Below are 21,383 nucleotides of genomic sequence, written 5' to 3' on the forward strand. Positions count from 1 at the left end.
GGGGCACATACTTATAACATGTGACCCCTCTCCTGTGTAGAACTTCTGGGTGTGGTGGGCACATGATTGCATCAGCCGATGTCGGGGGAGAGAATGCTCGGTGTTCCCTCTTTTCCGTTTCTTGGGGTCTGAGGCACAGGACACCGGACACGTCATGAATTGTCGCTCTTCTCTCTGCCACCAGGGGGTGTACGCCATCCTAGATCTTCATGGCTCCATCATGGCGTTGTCGGTAGTCAGCTCTTCGGTGTTGGAGGAATCAGATGCCACCAAGCCGCCATCTGTAAACTCTGAGAGCGAGGATGAAGATGATGTAGAGCATAACGTGCGTCCTCCTTGACCCCGAAGTCAAAGCCTGCCCCTCCCCACGCAGGGCAATGTTAATTCTGGACTCTTCTCTTTTTAGGGTGATCCTCCGCCCGCTCTCCAGCTTCACACATTGCACTTTATGGGGAATCATGGGAAAAATATTCAACTGTCACATGGAAACAGGACAGCGACGCGCGTGTGCAGCTATAACCAGGGCATCGTGGTGCTGACCCAGCCGCTGCCTCCACTCTTCTTATTCCAGGTAGGGCAGCGGGCGGTATGGACAGGACCGAGGTGAGGCCTCTGCAACCACTCACCCCAGTGTTACCTTTCACTTCCAGGTCCGGATAGATCAGCTGTCTCCATGCTGGACATCGTCTCTATCCATTGGCGTCATTGGTGTTTCCCCCGAGAGGCTCAACTTCCCGGCCACAGCCGCCGCTCTGAAGAGGAGCGCGTGGATCTTCCAGCGTAGCGCTGTCCTGTACAATGGCGCCAAGGTACCGCAAGCTTAGGCACAGGAGCACTTCAGCATGACCGCTCACTGACCACAACCCCCCCGAACCTGAATGTGACTCCCCTAGACGTGACCCACTTACACGATCATTACTGACCCGACTGTGACTCCCCTCCCCAAATACACAACATTCAAGTGATGCTGCCTCCACCAATGCCCGCATCTTCCACCCTTTGTGCATGACTTCCTGCTTTCTGCCTTCTAGATCCGTGAAGGGTATGGGCCCAATCTTGATTTATGTCCTGAGGGAACCTGTGTCGGCCTCTTGCTGGATTCCTCGGGTGGTCTCCACTTATACATTAACGGTCTGGATCAGGGGGTGGGAACACAACATCTCCCTGAGCTGTGCTACGTGGTGATCGACCTGTACGGACAGTGTGAGCAGGTCAGTGTTATACGAGGGCTGCCCTGATAGGGATCTGTACAATGTGAGGTCAGTGATATGTGGGGGGGGGGGGCTCCTGTGGAGTCAATTATGTATATGGGAAGCATGTGTGTAGAGGCAGTCGTATTTTTAGGTGGGCTCTTGTGGAGTCTGTGCAGTGTGGGGTCCATGGTATATATGGCAGTCTCCTGGGGAATCTGTACAGTGTTGGGTCAGTGCTATAGATGGGGGCTACTGTGGGGTCAGTGCTATAGATGGAGGAGGGCTCCTGGGGGGTCAGTGCTATAGATGGGGGGTCAATGCTATAGATGGGGGGCTCCTGGGGGGTCAGTGCTATAGATGGAGGGCTCCTGTAGGGTCAGTGCTATAGATGGGTGGGATCCATGATATATATGGTTGTCTCCTGTGGAATCTGTACAGTGTTGGGTCAGTGCTATAGATGGGGGGCTCCTTTGGGGTCAGTGCTATAGATGGGGGCTCCTTTAAAGTCATTGCTATAGATGGGGGGCTCCTTTGGGGTCAGTGCTATAGATGGGGGGCTCCTTTAAAGTCATTGCTATAGATGGGGGGCTCCTTTGGGGTCATTGCTATAGATGGGGGGCTCCTTTGGGGTCATTGCTATAGATGAGGGGCTCCTTTGGGGTCAGTGCTATAGATGGGGGTTCCTTTGGGGTCAGTGCTATAGATAGAGGGCTCCTGGGGGGTTAGTGCTATAGATGGGGGGCTCCTGTGTGGGGTCAGTGCTATAGATGGGGGGCTTCTGTGGAGTCAGTGCTATAGATTGGGGGGCTCCTGTAGGGTTAGTACTATAGATGGGGGCTCCTTTTGGGTCATTGCTATAGATGGGGGGCTCCTTTGGGGTCAGTGCTATAGATGGGGGTTCCTTTGGGGTCAGTGCTATAGATAGAGGGCTCCTGGGGGGTTAGTGCTATAGATGGGGGGCTCCTGTGTGGGGTCAGTGCTATAGAAGGGGGGGCTTCTGTGGAGTCAGTGCTATAGATGGGGGGGCTCCTGTAGGGTTAGTGCTATAGATGGGGGCTCCTTTTGGGTCATTGCTATAGATGGGGGGCTCCTTTGGGGTCAGTGCTATAGATGGGGGTTCCTTTGGGGTCAGTGCTATAGATAGAGGGCTCCTGGGGGGTTAGTGCTATAGATGGGGGGCTCCTGTGTGGGGTCAGTGCTATAGAAGGGGGGGCTTCTGTGGAGTCAGTGCTATAGATGGGGGGGCTCCTGTAGGGTTAGTGCTATAGATGGGTGGGCTCCTGTGGGATCCATGATATATATGGCCGTCTCCTGTGGAATCTGTACAGTGTTGGGTCAGTGCTATAGATGGGGGGTTCCTGTGGGGTCAGTGCTATAGATAAGGGGCTCCTGGGGGGTCAGTGCTATAGATGGGGGGCTCCTTCGGGGTCAGTGCTATGGATGGTGGGCTCCTTTGGGGTCAGTTCTATAGATGGGGGGCTCCTGTGGGATCTGTTCTTTGTGATGTCTGCTATAGATGGACATTAGCCTTCTGTGGAGGTCTTCTTCTCTTTTCCCCTTGTGTTGGTTTTCCGCCTACCACGTATCTCTTTTCAGGTTTCCATAGTGACAGGAGAGGCGCAGGGGGCGGAGTCTAATGCTCACGAGGGTCATATTCCCGGAGAGCGAGAGAAGGCGGACATGGTAGACGGTGAGTGACCATCAGACCGTACCTACGATACACTGATTCCAAGCACAATCAGTATATCGATTAGCGCCATTTTTTTATATCATATGAATATCGAAATGTATTTAATTCTGGTCTTATGCACAATTCAAGAACCGGACAAACATTGCAGTGATGTGCAGGTTTTATGCAGCTCAGGGAAGAGCAGCTGTACCAAAATCACCTGATCTAGGGAGTGAGCGAGCAGGGAGTGGTGTAGGGTTGTCTCTGGTGTGGGTTTGTCTCTGGTGTAGGGGTTGTCTCTGGTGTGGCGTTGTCTCTGGTGTAGGGTTTGTCTCTGGTTTAGGCTTTGTCTCTGGTGTAGGGTTTGTCTCTGGTGTAGGGTTTGTCTCTGGTGTAGGGTTGTCTCTGGTGTGGGTTTGTCTCTGGTGTAGGGGTTGTCTCTGGTGTAGGGTTTGGCTCTGGTGTAGGGTTTGGCTCTGGTGTAGGGTTTGGCTCTGGTGTAGGGTTGTCTCTGGTGTGGGTTTGTCTCTGGTGTAGGGGTTGTCTCTGGTGTAGGGTTTGGCTCTGGTGTAGGGTTTGGCTCTGGTGTAGGGTTTGGCTCTGGTGTAGGGTTTGGCTCTGGTGTAGGGTTTGGCTCTGGTGTAGGGTTTGGCTCTGGTGTAGGGTTTGGCTCTGGTGTAGGGTTTGGCTCTGGTGTAGGGTTTGGCTCTGGTGTAGGGTTTGTCTCTGGTGTAGGGTTTGTCTCTGGTGTAGGGGTTGTCTCTGGTGTAGGGTTTGGCTCTGGTGTAGGGTTTGGCTCTGGTGTAGGGTTTGGCTCTGGTGTAGGGTTTGGCTCTGGTGTAGGGTTTGGCTCTGGTGTAGGGTTTGGCTCTGGTGTAGGGTTTGGCTCTGGTGTAGGGTTTGGCTCTGGTGTAGGGTTTGGCTCTGGTGTAGGGTTTGGCTCTGGTGTAGGGTTTGGCTCTGGTGTAGTGTTTGTCTCTGGTGTAGTGTTTGTCTCTGGTGTAGGGTTTGTCTCTGGTGTAGGGTTTGTCTCTGGTGTAGGGTTTGGCTCTGGTGTAGGGTTTGGCTCTGGTGTAGGGTTTGGCTCTGGTGTAGGGTTTGGCTCTGGTGTAGGGTTTGGCTCTGGTGTAGGGCTGGCTCTGTGGGTTTGTCTCTGGTGTGGGTTTGGCTCTGGTGTAGGGTTTGTCTCTGGTGTACGGTTCGCTCTGGTATACGGTTCGCTCTGGTGTAGAGTTTGTCTCGGGTGTAGGGTTGGCTCTGGTGTGGGTTTGGCTCTGTGGGTTTGTTACTGGTGTAGGGTCGTCTCTGGTGTAGGGTTTGGCTCTGGTGTGGGACTTGCAATTCAATAATTTTGGATTGAGAGAATTTAGCTCAGAGGGATTTGTCTGCTAGGCATAACATTCAAAGTAAAATTCAATAATGCACATTAATCCTAGAAACATGAAAATTAGATTTCCAGGATCTGGGTACTTGGGGCTATGCATGGCAGTGTTTTGTGGCATGTAGGGCCATTAGAAACCTGGGAATTGAATTTCAGCCCACCAGCGAATCACAGACATACCGTGCTTGGACTCTAAAGAGCGGCAAAATCGCAGGGGAAAAAATAATGCCAATATCGTTGGCCTGTGAGCTTCCAGACCAAAGATATGGAGAAAATAAGTTATTGATAACTTTCCAAGCTTTGGGTTCCTCCCAGGAAACAGCACATATGTGAGGTCAGCAAAGTGGAGGGCCCTAAGTTTATGGCCATAGCATAAAACAGAAACGTCCATTTTTGGCTGTTATTTAGAGCCACAGAGACAGCTGAGAATACCATGCTGGGGTACTGAATCAATTCTCAGGGAACTCTCCTCCCCTTTATCGACACGTCATACCTGTGACTGAGATTTAGAACGTTTCGTAGTTTTATCCCTTTTATTTCATAACCGTTTGTACATACTTGTATTTTGTCTCTTTGTAATATCTTTTGTAAACACTGACGAGTTTTATGGATTAAACTTGTAAATTTGCTAGCTTCGTTCTTCTGGCTCTATGATCGATCTGACGCGTACTCCGCGCAAATTCACACTACATGGGGTTGGTTTCTGACCCGATATAGGCTTGGTAACGACCACCTTATATCTAACGAGGAACTAGTGGCAGCATAGCGTTCTGGTGTTATTGGGGGTTCCTGGCAGTGACAGACAGGAGGGTTTATACAGTGGGTACGGAAAGTATTCAGACCCCTTTAAATTTTTCACTCTTTGTTACATTTGGTAAACTCAAAATAGTTCACTTTTTTCACATTAATGTACACTCTGCACACCATCTTGACTGAAAAAACAAATGTAGAAATTTTTGCAAGTTTAATAAAAAAGAAAAACTGAAATATCACATGGTCATAAGTCTTCAGACCCTTTGCTCAGACACTCATTTAAGTCCCGTGCTGTCCATTTCCTTGTGATCCTCCTTGAGATGGTTCTGCTCCTTCATTGGAGTCCAGCTGTGTGTAATTAAGCTGATAGGACGTGATTTGGAGCGGCGCACACCTGTCTATATAAGACCTCACAGCTCACAGTGCATGTCAGACCAAAGGAGAATCATGAGGTCAAAGGAACTGGCCAAGGAGCTCAGAGACAGAATTGTGGCAAGGCACACACCTAGCCAAGGTTACAACAGAATTTCTGCAGTATTCAAGACCACAATGGCCTCCATAATCATTAAATGGAAGAAGTTTGGGACCTCTAGAAGTCTTCCTAGACCTGGCCGTCCAGCCAAACTCGTGGGAGAAGAACCTTGGTGAGAGGTAAAGAAGAACCCCAAGATCACTGTGATTGAGCTCCAGAGATACACTTGGGAGATGGGAGAAAGTTCCACAAAGTCAACTATCACTGCAGCCTCCACCAGTCGGGCCTTTATGGCAGGGTAGCCCGACGGAAGCCTCTCCTCAGTGCAAGACATATGAAAGCCGCATAGAGTTTTCTATAAAACACATGAGACTCCCAGACTATGAGAAATAAGATTCTCAGGTCTGATGAGATGAAGATCGACCTTTTTGGTGATAATTCTAAGTGGTATGTGTGGAGAAAACCAGGCACTGCTTATCACCAGCCCAACACAATCCCAACAGTGAAACATGGTGGAGGTAGCATCATGCTATGGGGGTGTTTTTCAGCTGCAGGGACAGGACGACTTGTTGTCATTGATGGAAACATGAATGCAGCCAAGTACAGAGATATCCTGGATGAAAACCTCTTCCAGAGTGCTCTGGACCTCAGACTTGGCCGAAGGTTCACCTTCCAACAAGACAATGACCCTAAGCACACAGCTAAAATAACAAAGGAGCGGCCATTCCTGACCGGCCCCGCCAGAGCCCTGGCCTAAACCCAATGGAGCATCTCTGGAGAGACCTGAAAATGGCGTCCACCAACGTTCATCATCCAACCTGACGGAACTGGAGAGGATCTGCCAGGAAGAATGGCCGAGGATCCCCAAATCCAGGTGTGAGAAACTTGTGGCATCATTCCCAAGAAGACTCATGGCTGTACTAGCTCAAAAGGGGCTTCTACCCAATACTGAGCAAAGGGGCTGAAGACTTATGGCCATGGGAGATTTCAGGGGTTTTTTATCACATTTGCAAAAATTTCTACATTTCTGTTTTTTTTTTCAGTGTAGATGAGGTGCAGAGTGAACATTAATGGGAAAAAGTTTTTTTGTGACAGACTGTATATCCCGATAAACATCTTGTCGTCGCCTAGAGAGGGCTCCATCCAGTGTAATATAGGAGAGGCCTCCATCCAGTGTAATATAGGAGAGGCCTCCATCCCGTGTAATATAGGAGAGGCCTCCATCCAGTGTAATATAGGAGAGGCCTCCATCCAGTGTAATATAGGAGAGGCCTCCATCCAGTGTAATATAGGAGAGGCCTCCATCCAGTGTAATATAGGAGAGGCCTCCATCCCGTGTAATATAGGAGAGGCCTCCATCCTGTGTAATATAGGAGAGGCCTCCATCCAGTGTAATATAGGAGAGGCCTCCATCCAGTGTAATATAGGAGAGGCCTCCATCCCGTATAATGTAGGAGAGGTCTCCATCCAGTGTAATATAGGAGAGGCCTCCATCCCGTGTAATGTAGGAGAGGTCTCCATCCAGTGTAATATAGGAGAGGCCTCCATCCAGTGTAATATAGGAGAGGCCTCCATCCCGTGTAATATAGGAGAGGCCTCCATCCAGTGTAATATAGGAGAGGCCTCCATCCCGTGTAATATAGGAGAGGCCTCCATCCAGTGTAATATAGGAGAGGCCTCCATCCAGTGTAATATAGGAGAGGCCTCCATCCCGTGTAATATAGGAGAGGCCTCCATCCCGTGTAATATAGGAGAGGCCTCCATCCAGTGTAATATAGGAGAGGCCTCCATCCAGTGTAATATAGGAGAGGCCTCCATCCAGTGTAATATAGGAGAGGCCTCCATCCCGTGTAATATAGGAGGGGTCTCCATCCCGTGTAATATAGGAGGGGTCTCCATCCAGTGTAATATAGGAGAGGCCTCCATCCTGTGTAATATAGGAGAGGCCTCCATCCCGTGTAATATAGGAGGGGTCTCCATCCCGTGTAATATAGGAGGGGTCTCCATCCAGTGTAATATAGGAGAGGCCTCCATCCCGTGTAATCTAGCAGAGGCCTCCATCCCGTGTAATATAGGAGAGGTCTCCATCCTGTGTAATATAGGAGAGGCCTCCATCCCGTGTAATCTAGCAGAGGCCTCCATCCCGTGTATAAAGGCAATGAAGTTAAGATTAGCAGCAATGGTGCCTCACAATGTCGGGGAAGGACTGGAGGCAGAAAATAAAAGCTGTAGCCAGGTAGATGAGATGCGGTGCGCCCTGTGCCCTCCCTCAGCATATACCAGAGGTGAGTATATAGGCAATACCCCAGGAATACATGTATACTAGTGATGAGCGAGCACGCTCGGGGGTCTCCGAGCATTTGTGACTGCTCGGAGGTTGTTTGTGTCCCGCAGCTGCATGGTTTATGGCTGGTAGACAGCCTGAATACATGTGGGGGTTGCCTGTTTGTTAGGGAATCCCCACATGTATTCATGCTGTCTTGCAGCCACAAATCATGCTAAACCTCCGAGCAGTCACAAATGCTCGGAGACCCCCGAGCGTGCTCGCTCATCAGTAATGGACCCTGCAGATAGAAATCTGTAACCCTGAACTTCATGCAGGGAAAGGCAGAAAGATGTCTCCTGGTATGGGGGAGAGTGATGGCCGGGGGCTTCGCAGGCCCCCCAACCCCTGCCATGGAAAGTAACAGAGCAGATTCTGTCTAGATGACACCAATCCTTGGCTTCTCTATATGTTCAGGGATAACTAGGGCGAGCCACCCAGTCCCGTAAACTAGGGTGCAGGACCCGCCTGGCAGACCTAGGGACCCGACACGATGCTTATCCCCATCTCTGACCGTCTTCTAAATATTCATAATCTTATTTTTGATAAGAATTGTCGGGATCAGAATCTTTGTATGACGTTGTCTGCTAACTGTAGATACAAACTACCGTATATACGCACGGATTATTTGGGTGTGTTTTTTTAAAACTTTTTTTTTTTTTAAAGGGAATAATTTACACATGATAACTTACCCTTAGGGTGTGATCTAAATACGTCTTCTACATTATGGATTATTATTATTACTATTTATTATTATAGCGTCATTCCATGGCGCTTTACATGTGAGGAGGGGTGTACATAATAAAATGTATGCAAGTCACAACTGGTCCAGGAGGAGAGAGGACCCTGCCCGCGAGGGCTCACAGTCTACAAGGGATGGGTGAGGATACAGGAGGAGAGAGGACCCTGCCCGCGAAGGCTCACAGTCTACAAGGGATGGGTGAGAATACAGGAGGAGAGAGGACCCTGCCCGCGAGGGCTCACAGTCTACAAGGGATGGGTGAGAATACAGGAGGAGAGAGGACCCTGCCCGCGAGGGCTCACAGTCTACAAGGGATGGGTGAGCATACAGGAGGAGAGAGGATCCTGCCCGCGAAGGCTCACAATCTACAAGGGATGGGTGAGCATACAGGAGGAGAGAGGATCCTGCCCGCGAGGGCTCACAATCTACAAGGGATGGGTGAGCATACAGGAGGAGAGAGGACCCTGCCCGCGAGGGCTCACAGTCTACAAGGGATGGGTGAGAATACAGGAGGAGAGAGGACCCTGCCCGCGAGGGCTCACAGTCTACAAGGGATGGGTGAGAATACAGGAGGAGAGAGGACCCTGCCCGCGAAGGCTCACAATCTACAAGGGATGGGTGAGGATACAGGAGGATTGAGGACCCTGTCCACGAGGGCTCACAGTCTACAAGGGATGGGTGAGAATACAGGAGGAGAGAGGACCCTGCCCGCGAGGGCTCACAGTCTACAAGGGATGGGTGAGAATACAGGAGGAGAGAGGACCCTGCCCGCGAAGGCTCACAATCTACAAGGGATGGGTGAGGATACAGGAGGAGAGAGGACCCTGCCCGCGAGGGCTCACAGTCTACAAGGGATGGGTGAGAATACAGGAGGAGAGAAGACCCTGCCCGCGGAGGCTCACAATCTACAATGGATGGGTGAGGATACAGGAGGAGAGGACCCTGCCCGCGAGGGCTCACAGTCTACAAGGGATGGGTGAGAATACAGGAGGAGAGAGGACCCTGCCCGCGAGGGCTCACAATTTACAAGGGATGGGTGAGGATACAGGAGGAGAGAGGACCCTGCCCGCGAGGGCTCACAGTCTACAAGGGATGGGTGAGGATACAGGAGGAGAGAGGACCCTGCCCGCCAGGGCCCACAATCTACAAGGGATGGGTGAGAATACAGGAGATAGGACCCTGCCCGCGAGGGCTCACAATCTACAAGGGATGGGTGAGGATACAGGAGGAGAGAGGACCCTGCCCGCGAGGGCTCACAATCTACAAGGGATGGGTGAGGATACAGGAGAGAGGACCCTGCCCGCGAGGGCTCACAATCTACAAGGGATGGGTGAGAATACAGGAGGAGAGAGGACCCTGCCCGCAAGGGCTCACAATCTACAAGGGATGGGTGAGAATACAGGAGGAGAGAGGACCCTGCCCACGAGGGCTCAGTCTACAAGGGATGGGTGAGGATACAGTAGGTGAGAGGACCCTGCCCGTGAGGGCTCACAGTCTACAAGGGATGGGTGAGAATACAGGAGGAGAGAGGACCCTGCCCACGAGTGCTCACAATCTACAAGGGATGGGTGAGAATACAGGAGGAGAGAGGACCCTGCCCGCCAGGGCTCACAATCTACAAGGGATGGGTGAGAATACAGGAGGAGAGAGGACCCTGCCCGCCAGGGCTCACAATCTACAAGGGATGGGTGAGAATACAGTAGGTGAGAGGACCCTGCCCGCGAGGGCTCACAATCTACAAGGGATGGGTGAGAATACAGGAGGAGAGAGGACCCTGCCCACGAGTGCTCACAGTCTACAAGGGATGGGTGAGGATACAGGAGAGAGGACCCTGCCCGCCAGGCCTCACAATCTACAAGGGATGGGTGAGAATACAGGAGGAGAGAGGACCCTGCCCGCGAGGGCTCACAGTCTACAAGGGATGGGTGAGGATACAGGAGGAGAGGACCCTGCCCGCGAGGGCTCACAGTCTACAAGGGATGGGTGAGGATACAGGAGGAGAGAGGACCCTGCCCACGAGGGCTCACAGTTTACAAGGGATGGGTGAGGATACAGGAGGAGAGAGGACCCTGCCCGCGAGGGCTCACAATCTACAAGGGATGTGTGAGGATACAGAAGGAGAGAGGACCCTGCCCGCGAGGGCTCACAATCTACAAGGGATGGGTGAGAATACAGGAAAAGAGAGGACCCTGCCTACGAGGGCTCATAATCTACAAGGGATGGGTGAGGATACAGGAGAGAGGACCCTGCCCGCGAGGGCTCACAATCTACAAGGGATGGATGAGGATACAGGAGGAGAGAGGACCCTGCCCACGAGGGCTCACAGTCTACAAGGGATGGGTGAGGATACAGGAGAGAGGACCCTGCCCGCGAGGGCTCACAATCTACAAGGGATGGGTGAGAATACAGGAGGAGAGAGGACCCTGCCCGCGAGGGCTCACAGTCTACAAGGGATGGGTGAGAATACAGGAGGAGAGAGGACCCTGCCCGCGAGGGCTCACAATCTACAAAGGATGGATGAGGATACAGGAGGAGAGAGGACCCTGCCCACGAGGGCTCACAATCTACAAGGGATGGGTGAGGATACAGTAGGTGAGAGGACCCTGCCCGCGAGGGCTCACAATCTACAAGGGATGGGTGAGGATACAGGAGGAGAGAGGACCCTGCCCGCGATTGCTCACAATCTACAAGGGATGGGTGAGGATACAGGAGGAGAGAGGACCCTGCCCGCGAGGGCTCACAATCTACAAGGGATGGGTGAGGATACAGGAGGAGAGAGGACCCTGCCCGCGAGGGCTCACAGTCTACAAGGGATGGGTGAGGATACAGGAGGAGAGAGGACCCTGCCCACGAAGGCTCACAATCTACAAGGGATGGGTGAGGATACAGGAGGAGAGAGGACCCTGCCCGCGAGGGCTCACAGTCTACAAGGGATGGGTGAGAATACTGGAGGCGAGAGGACCCTGCCCACGAAGGCTCACAATCTACAAGTGATGGGTGAGGATACAGGAGGAGAGAGGACCCTGCCCACGAGGGCTCACAATCTACAAGGGATGGGTGAGGATACAGTAGGTGAGGATAGAACTGGTCATGCAGCGGTTTGGTCTATTGGTGGTTACTGCAGGTTGTAGGCTTGTCGGAAGAGGTGGGTTTTCAGGTTCCTTTTGAAGGTTTATCTCTTCACTTCGGCCAGATTGTAAGCGGTCAAAGTGGGAGCAGGAAGATAGGTGGGAGGACAGTTCAAGATGGACGTGTTGTTCCAGTAGTTTTGAGGCATAAGGGAGAAGTGATATAGGGCGATAGCCCTAAGGGTGGTTTGCACGTTAATGACCGGGCCAATTTGAACAATTCTGACCACTCTCTTTGAGATTATAACTCTGGAGCTTCAACGGATCCCGGCGATTCTGAGATTTTCTCGTGACATATTGTACTTCATGATAGTGGTAACATTTCTTCGATATAACTTGCGTTTATTTGTGAGTTGTGACACAAAATAGTTAATAAATAACATTTCCCACATGTCTACTTTACATCAGCACAATTTTGGAAACAAATTTTTTTTTTTGCTAGGACGTTATAAGGGTTAAAATTTGACCAGCAATTTCTAGTTTTTACAACAAAATTTACAAAACCATTTTTTTAGGGACCACCTACGATACGATACACTTTATTGATCCCGTGGGAATTTATGGAAGTCACATTTGAAGTCACTTTGAGGGGTTTATGTGGCAGAAAATACCCAAAAGTTACACCATTCTGAAAACTGCACCCTTCAAGGTGCACAAAACCACATTCAAGAAGTTTATTAACCCTTCAGGTGCTTCACAGCAGCAGAAGCATCAATGATGGAAAAAATGAACATTTTACTTTTTAGTCACAAAAATGATCTTTCAGCAATAATTTTTTATTTTCCCAAGGGTAAAAAGAGAAAATGAACCTCAAAAGTTGTTGTTCAATTTCTCCTGAGTACGCTGATACTCCACATGTGGGGGGAACCACTTTTTGGGCGCATGGCAGTGGTCAGAAGGAAAGGAGCGCCGTTTGACATTTTCAAGCTGAAATTGGCTGGATTTGAGATCGAACCCCTTGTCGCGTTTGGAGAGCCCCTGATGTGGCTGAACAGTGGAAACCCACCACAAGTGACCCCATTTTGGAAACTAGACCCCCTAAGGAACTTATCTAGGTGTGTGTTGAGCACTTTGAACCCCCAAGTGCTTCACTGAAGTTTTATAACGCCCGGGCGTGAAAATAAAAAATTCTATTTTTTTTTCCCACAAAAATGATCTTTCAGTGCCCAATTTTTTATTTTCCCAAGGGTAACAGGAGAAATTGGACCCCAAAAGTTGTTGTCCAATTTGTCCTGAGTTCGCTGATACCCCATATGTGGGAGAAAATTACTGTTTGGGCACACTTCGGTGCTTGGAAGGGACGTAGTGACGTTTTGGAATGCAGACTTGATGTAATGGTCTGTGGGCGTCTTGTTCCATTTGGTGAGCCCCTGATGTGCGTAAACAGTAGAAACTCCCCACAAGTGACCCCATTTTGGATACTTGACCCCCTAAGGAACTTACCTAGGTGTGTGGTGAGAATTTTGAACCCCCAAGTGCTTCACTAAAGTTTATGACACCAGGCGTGAAAATAAAAAATTCTATTTTTTTTCCCACAAAAATGATCTTTCAGTCCCCAATTTTTTATTTTCCCAAGAGTAACGGGAGAAATTGGACCCCAAAAGTTGATGTCCAACTTGTCCTGAGTATGCTGGTACCCCATGTGTGGGGAAAAAACTGGGCACGTTGGGACTCGGAAGGGAATGCAGACTTTGATTGAATGGTTTGAGGTCGTCATGTTCCGTCTGCAGAGCCCCTGATGTACCTAAACAGTAGAAAAAAAAACACAAGTGACATCATTTTGGAACCTAGACCCCCAATGAACTTACCTAGATGTGCCCCATCTTTGGAGCTAATCTACTGGTTCCTGTTAAGTAAATTAATAGTGCTAATTAGTAGTACTATAATAATAAATAATAATAATAATTAGTAGTGCATGCAGGTGTGGTACAATTTGAAGCAGTCCTTCATACACAGGCCAGGTTTTTCGGGGCAGGTGTCGCATTGATAGATGATGTCCTTGCGTATTCCTCTTTTGTAACACACTCGGCACCTTTTTTGCGGCTTACCTTTTCTTCCAGTTGGCGGGACCACCCCCGGAACATGGTACGATACGAGCACCCTCATTTCCACTACCTCCTGGAACTGAAGGTACGACGTATTGGTGTGGTGTGCACATCGTCTCAGCAGGAAAGCGTTGAGCATTGCCATCTGTACGATGTGCACAGCCGGCTTCTTGTACCACTCCTTGGCCTTTTCTCAAAGCACTGTTCGGTTGGAGGAGTTGATCAGAGAGATCAATACCCCCCATGTTTTTGTTGTACCCCAGTACACAGTCCGGTTTGCAGACCTGTGTAGCAATACCTCGTACAGTGCCGAGGGCGCTGCCATCACCATGTACGGTGGTAAAGAGAAGGACATCCCTCTTGTACTTTATCATCAGCAGGTGGTCACTACATTGGACTCTGCTGTCTCCCCATCTGAGCATCTGCCCAAGTAGCGTTTTTGGGAGGCGTCTCTGATTTCTGCGGACAGTAACGCAGGCTGTGGTACCCCGCACATAGAGGGATCTGAAGAGTGGGATGCTGGAATAAAAGTTATTGGTGTAGAGGTGATAACCTTTATCCAGCATTGGGTGCACCAAATCCCACACAATTTTCCACTCACTCCCAGGACAGGGGGACACTCTGGGGGTTCAATCCGGGTGTCCTTCCCTTCATAAACTCTAAAGCTGTGAGTCAGCCCTGAGGTGGAGTCACATAGCTTATAGAGTTTGATTCCGTACCTTGCCCTCTTGCTGGGCAGGTATTGACGGAATCTGAGCCTTCTCTTAAAATGAACCAAGGACTCATCCACGCAGATGTCCCTTTTGGGGCACGTACACTTCAGCAAACTTTTTCTTGAAGTGTTCGATGACCAGCCGAACTTTGAAAAGACAGTCAAAATTAGGGTCATCTCGTGCAGGACACTGAATTATCGTTGTAATGCAGGAACTTGTGGATGGCCTCAAAACGTGTACGAGTCATGACCATTCGGAACACTGGAGCTGCCGAATTTCTGGCTTCTTCAGGATCCCCATATAAAGGACCAGGCCCCAAAACTGCATAATTTCAACTGCGTCTACAGGAGACCAGAAAATGATGAACCGGGGTTTTGCTCCAAAAATTGCCGAGCATACAAGTTAGTTTGCTCCACCATAAGGTTAACAAAAGCCTCAGAGAAAAAGACTTTGAAAAAGTCTATTTCTGTGAGGCCGGTGGTGTCAAACTTGATTCCTGATTCTGCCACAAAATCAGGAATCAGGTCTCGTAATTTTCGGTGGCGAGGTCCATACGGGGTCCGAAGAGGGGCGCGCTGGTTCATCTTCAGGAGTGGGCGCTGCTTCATCTTCATGAATATTGGGCACTGCTTCTGTCCGGCGACGTCTACATGGCGGTTCCACAGGACCTGAGGAGGAAGAGGATGAAGAATCTGAAGAGTATAGGAATGTGGGATCCTCTCCCTCGCTATCAGTGTCGGAGGCAAGGGAAGAATATGCCTCACCCGCTGAATAGCACTGCTGGGACGAGCGGGATATTTTATTTTTTTTTTAGTATGGTGCTTGGGCGTACTTTATTGGTAACTGTGTACATGTGGGGGGGGATAGTGTTTGGTGCAAACTATTCTGAAAAGAAAAAGCTAAAGTGGAAAAAAAGCAAATAGGGAGAAAAAAATACCTGTGAAAGGAAAAGTCTAAAACAGCAGGCCCTAGCTCTGATAAGTGAACCGTGTCACTTATCAAAGTTCGGAGGCTGCTGGGTGTGCGCACGGGGATGTGAAAAAAAAGAAAGGAAAGGCACGGGTTTAGATGTGGCGGCTGGGTGTGCACACGGGGATGTGGAAAAAAAAGAAAGGAAAGTCACGGGTTTAGACGCAGCGGCTGGGTTTGCGCATGGGGATGTGGAAAAAAAAGAAAGGAAAGGCACGGGTTTAGATGCAGCGACTGGGTGCACACACGGGGATGTGGAAAAAAAAGAAAGGAAAGGCACGGGTTTAGACGCAGTGGCTGGGTGCACACACGGGGATGTGGAAAAAAAAGAAAGGAAAGGCACGGGTTTAGACGCAGCGGCTGGGTGCGCACACGGGGATGTGATAAAGAAAGGAAAGGCACGGGTTTAGACGCAGCGGCTGGGTGCGCACGGGGATGTGGAGGGAAAAAGAAAGGAAAGGCACGGGTTTAGACGCAGCGGCTGGATGTGCACACGGGGATGTGAAAAAAAAAGGAAAGGCACGGGTTTAGATGCGGCGGCTGGGTGCGCACACGGGGATGTGAAAAAAAAAAAGGAAAGGCACGGGTTTAGATGTGGCGGCTGGGTGTGCATGGGGATGTGGAAAAAAAAAAGGAAAGGCACGGGTTTAGATGTGGCGACTGGGTGCACACACGGGGATGTGAAAAAAAAGAAAGGAAAGGCACGGGTTTAGATGTGGCGGCTGGGTGTGCACACGGGGATGTGGGAAAAAAAGAAAGGAAAGGCACGGGTTTAGATGCGGTGGCTGGGTGTGCGCACGGGGATGTGGAAAAAAAAGAAAGGAAAGGCACGGGTTTAGACGCAGCGGCTGGGTGCGCACACAGGGATGTGATAAAGAAAGGAAAGGCACGGGTTTAGACGCAGCGGCTGGGTGCGCACGGGGATGTGGAGGGAAAAAGAAAGGAAAGGCACGGGTTTAGACGCAGCGGCTGGATGTGCACACGGGATGTGAAAAAAAAAAGGAAAGGCACGGGTTTAGATGCAGCGGCTGGGTGCGCACACGGGGATGTGAAAAAAATGAAAGGAAAGGCACGGGTTTAGACGCAGCGGCTGGGTGCGCACACGGGGATGTGAAAAAAAAGAAAGGAAAGGCACGGGTTTAGATGTGACGGCTGGGTGTGCATGGGGATGTGGAAAAAAAAAAGGAAAGGCACGGGTTTAGATGTGGCGACTGGGTGCACACACGGGGATGTGAAAAAAAAGAAAGGAAAGGCACGGGTTTAGATGTGGCGGCTGGGTGTGCACGGGGATGTGGAAAAAAAGAAAGGAAAGGCACGGGTTTAGACGCAGCGGCTGGGATTGCGCATGGGGATGTGGAAAAAAAGAAAGGAAAGGCACGGGTTTAGACGCAGCGGCTGGGTGCGCACGGGGATGTGGAGGGAAAAAGAAAGGAAAGGTACGGGTTTAGATGCGGCGGCTGGGTGCGCACGGGGATGTGGAGGGAAAAAGAAAGGAAAGGTACGGGTTTAGATGCGGCGGCTGGGTGTGCATGGGGATGTGGAAAAAAAGAAAGGAAAGGCACGGGTTTAGATGCGGCGGCTGGGTGCGCACGGGGATGTGGAGGGAAAAAGAAAGGAAAGGCACGGGTTTAGATGCAGCGGCTGGGTGCGCACGGGGATGTGGAGGGAAAAAGAAAGGAAAGGCACGGGTTTAGATGTGGCGACTGGGTGCACACACGGGGATGTAAAAGAAAGGAAAGGCACGGGTTTAGACGCAGCGGCTGGGTGTGCGCACAGGGATGTGGAAAAAAAAAGGAAAGGCACGGGTTTAGACGCAGCGGCTGGGTGCGCACGGGGATGTGGAGGGAAAAAGAAAGGAAAGGTACGGGTTTAGATGCGGCGGCTGGGTGCGCACGGGTATGTGGAGGGAAAAAGAAAGGAAAGGTACGGGTTTAGATGCGGCGGCTGGGTGCGCACGGGGATGTGGAGGGAAAAAGAAAGGAAAGGCACGGGTTTAGATGCAGCGGCTGGGTGCGCAAGGGGATGTGGAGGGAAAAAAAGGAAAGGCACGGGTTTAGACGCAGCGGCTGGGTGCGCACACGGGGATGTGGAAAAAAAAGAAAGGAAAGGCACGGGTTTATATGTGGCGGCTGGGTGTGCATGGGGATGTGGAAAAAAAGAAAAGAAAGGAAAGGCACGGGTTTAGACGCAGCGGCTGGGTTTGCGCATGGGGATGTGGAAAAAAAGAAAGGAAAGGCACGGGTTTAGACGCAGCGGCTGGGTGCGCACGGGGATGTGGAGGGAAAAAGAAAGGAAAGGTACGGGTTTAGATGCGGCGGCTGGGTGCGCACGGGGATGTGGAGGGAAAAAGAAAGGAAAGGTACGGGTTTAGATGCGGCGGCTGGGTGTGCATGGGGATGTGGAAAAAAAGAAAGGAAAGGCACGGGTTTAGATGCGGCGGCTGGGTGCGCACGGGGATGTGGAGGGAAAAAGAAAGGAAAGGCACGGGTTTAGATGCAGCGGCTGGGTGCGCACGGGGATGTGGAGGGAAAAAGAAAGGAAAGGCACGGGTTTAGATGTGGCGACTGGGTGCACACACGGGGATGTAAAAGAAAGGAAAGGCACGGGTTTAGACGCAGCGGCTGGGTGTGCGCACAGGGATGTGGAAAAAAAAAGGAAAGGCACGGGTTTAGACGCAGCGGCTGGGTGCGCACGGGGATGTGGAGGGAAAAAGAAAGGAAAGGTACGGGTTTAGATGCGGCGGCTGGGTGCGCACGGGTATGTGGAGGGGAAAGGAAAGGTACGGGTTTAGATGCGGCGGCTGGGTGCGCACGGGGATGTGGAGGGAAAAAGAAAGGAAAGGCACGGGTTTAGATGCAGCGGCTGGGTGCGCAAGGGGATGTGGAGGGAAAAAAAGGAAAGGCACGGGTTTAGACGCAGCGGCTGGGTGCGCACACGGGGATGTGGAAAAAAAAGAAAGGAAAGGCACGGGTTTATATGTGGCGGCTGGGTGTGCATGGGGATGTGGAAAAAAAGAAAAGAAAGGAAAGGCACGGGTTTAGACGCAGCGGCTGGGTTTGCGCATGGGGATGTGGAAAAAAAGAAAGGAAAGGCACGGGTTTAGACGCAGCGGCTGGGTGCGCACGGGGATGTGGAGGGAAAAGGAAAGGAAAGGTACGGGTTTAGATGCGGCGGCTGGGTGCGCACGGGGATGTGGAGGGAAAAAGAAAGGAAAGGCACGGGTTTAGTTGCAGCGGCTGGGTGTGCGCACGGGGATGTGGAGGGAAAAAGAAAGGAAAGGCACGGGTTTAGACGCAGCGGCTGGGTGCACACACGGGATGTGAAAAAAAGGAAAGGCACGGGTTTAGACACAGCGGGTGGGTGTGCGCACGGGGATGTGGAGGGAAAAAGAAAGGAAAGGCACGGGTTTAGATGCAGCGGCTGGGTGTGCGCACGGGGATGTGGAGGGAAAAAGAAAGGAAAGGCACGGGTTTAGATGCAGCGGCTGGGTGTGCGCACGGGGATGTGGAGGGAAAAAGAAAGGAAAGGCACGGGTTTAGATGCAGCGGCTGGGTGCGCACACGGGGATGTGAAAAAAAAAGGAAAGGCACGGGTTTAGACACAGCGGGTGGGTGTGCGCACGGGGATGTGGAGGGGAAAAAGAAAGGAAAGGCACGGGTTTAGATGCAGCGGCTGGGTGTGCGCACGGGGATGTGGAGGGAAAAAGAAAGGAAAGGCACGGGTTTAGATGTGGCGGCTCGGTGCACACGGGGATGTGGAGGGAAAAAGAAAGGAAAGGCACGGGTTTAGATGCAGCGGCTGGGTGCGCACACGGGTATGTGGAGGGAAAAAGAAAGGAAAGGCACGGATTTAGATGCAGCGGCTGGGTGCACACGGGGATGTGGAGGGAAAAAGAAAGGAAAGGCACGGGTTTAGATGTGGCGGCTGGGTGTGCATGGGGATGTGGAGGGAAAAAGAAAGGAAAGGCACGGGTTTAGATGCAGCGGCTGGGTGTGCGCACGGGGATGTGGAGGGAAAAAGAAAGGAAAGGCACGGGTTTAGATGTGGCGGCTGGGTGCGCACGGGGATGTGAAAAAAAAGAAAGGAAAGGCACGGGTTTAGATGCAGCGGCTGGGTGCGCACACGGGGATGTGGAGGGAAAAAGAAAGGAAAGGCACGGGTTTAGATGTGGCGGCTGGGTGCGCACATGGGGATGTGGAGGGAAAAAGAAAGGAAAGGCACGGGTTTAGATGCAGCGGCTGGGTGTGCGCACGGGGATGTGGAGGGAAAAAGAAAGGAAAGGCACGGGTTTAGATGTGGCGGCTGGGTGCGCACGGGGATGTGAAAAAAAAGAAAGGAAAGGCACGGGTTTAGATGCAGCGGCTGGGTGCGCACACGGGGATGTGGAGGGAAAAAGAAAGGAAAGGCACGGGTTTAGATGTGGCGGCTGGGTGCGCACATGGGGATGTGGAGGGAAAAAGAAAGGAAAGGCACGGGTTTAGATGCAGCGGCTGGGTGTGCGCACGGGGATGTGGAGGGAAAAAGAAAGGAAAGGCACGGGTTTAGATGTGGCGGCTGGGTGCGCACGGGGATGTGAAAAAAAAGAAAGGAAAGGCACGGGTTTAGATGCAGCGGCTGGGTGCGCACACGGGGATGTGGAGGGAAAAAGAAAGGAAAGGCACGGGTTTAGATGTGGCGGCTGGGTGCGCACATGGGGATGTGGAGGGAAAAAGAAAGGAAAGGCACGGGTTTAGATGCAGCGGCTGGGTGCGCACACGGGGATGTGGAGGGAAAAAGAAAGGAAAGGCATGGGTTTAGATGCAGCGGCCTGGTGTGCGCACGGGGATGTGGAAAAAAAAGTGAGCACGAGTGTTGCGTCACCAATCAACGCTCGGCGGCTGCTAAATTTGGGCACGGATGGATGCGGTGCAAAGTGGGGGTGGGTGTTGGGGGGGAAAGGGTTGGGGGGGTGAAGAGATCGTGCCGGGATCGGGGATGAACACTTACGGTTGTAGTCTCTCTTCTTTCTTCTGTCTTCTTTCTTTTTTCTTTAGCAAGAATTGTGGTGTCACAGGCTACTGTGGCACCACAAATCTCAGCACAGGAGGGGATCTATCAGCGTGACCGCTCTGCAGGAATCCTCAACAAGTGTGAGCATTCCTGCAGAGCAGTCAGACAGGTCAGGGAGAGGTGAGACAGGTCACAGAGCGGTCATACTGCTGCTGTGGCCTGTCATTGGTGGGATCGAATGATCACATCGATCCCACCAATCAGAGGAGGTCCTGGTGATGCCGGTGTTGCTAGGCACCAGCCTATGATCGGAGCTCACAGCTCCAATCATAGGCAGGTCACCATCAGGGCACAGCGTGGTCACACCCTGTGATTGGCGCGATCGACATCACATCGATCGCGCCAATCAGTAGCTGCAGGCTCCGGGGTAGGATCGGTGAAGTTACAGGCAGGGCACAGCGCGATCGATGTGATCGTCAATCGCGCCAATCTGGGGGGTTTTGGCCAATGCCTGGCGTTGCCAGACACTGGCGCTAGGATCGAGTACATCGGTACTCGATCCTAGCTATGGACCTCACTTATTCAGCCAATGAGAAAGGCTGTGATTGGCTGTTCAGAATTGAACAGCCTATCAGTGATCGGGGGGGGGGGGGGGCGCCATACCCCAGGATGCCAACGCCATCTTCCTCCAGGTAAGATGGCATCGGAATTTTAATGCGATCACCGCGACTTAAGTTGCGGTGTTGCATTGAAGGGCATGACGTACTATCCCGTCGGGGGTCATACGGGCCCACCCCACCTCACCTCGACTGGATAGTACGTCAGATGTCAGAAAGGGTTAAAGCTGGAGGGGTAGACACCAGTTGTTAGTGATAGGTTGAGTAGATGGGGTCACTCCATGTCTAGTGATCCAACCTTTACCTCTCTTTCAATTCTTTAGAGATTTTGTTGTTTGGTAATAGTGTCAGAGAATGCAAAATGTGAAGAAGAAAAATAAAATACATAT

General features: G+C 51.5%; 1 protein-coding gene across 2 annotated transcripts in view; it reads left to right on the top strand.

The window, feature by feature from the left end:
• The window catches only part of NEURL4 (neuralized E3 ubiquitin protein ligase 4), a 171,660-nt gene that overhangs the window by 127,741 nt on the left and 22,536 nt on the right, over nt 1-21,383 (top strand). For both annotated transcript variants that reach the window (XM_069767640.1, XM_069767641.1), the window contains exons 20-24: nt 185-325; nt 407-571; nt 651-809; nt 1,032-1,211; nt 2,790-2,883. In XM_069767640.1, coding sequence (XP_069623741.1) covers nt 185-325; nt 407-571; nt 651-809; nt 1,032-1,211; nt 2,790-2,883 — 739 coding nt within the window. The remainder of the gene's footprint in view (nt 1-184; nt 326-406; nt 572-650; nt 810-1,031; nt 1,212-2,789; nt 2,884-21,383) is intronic.

Source organism: Ranitomeya imitator, chromosome 4, assembly GCF_032444005.1.
Source record: "Ranitomeya imitator isolate aRanImi1 chromosome 4, aRanImi1.pri, whole genome shotgun sequence".
NCBI lineage: Eukaryota > Metazoa > Chordata > Amphibia > Anura > Dendrobatidae > Ranitomeya > Ranitomeya imitator.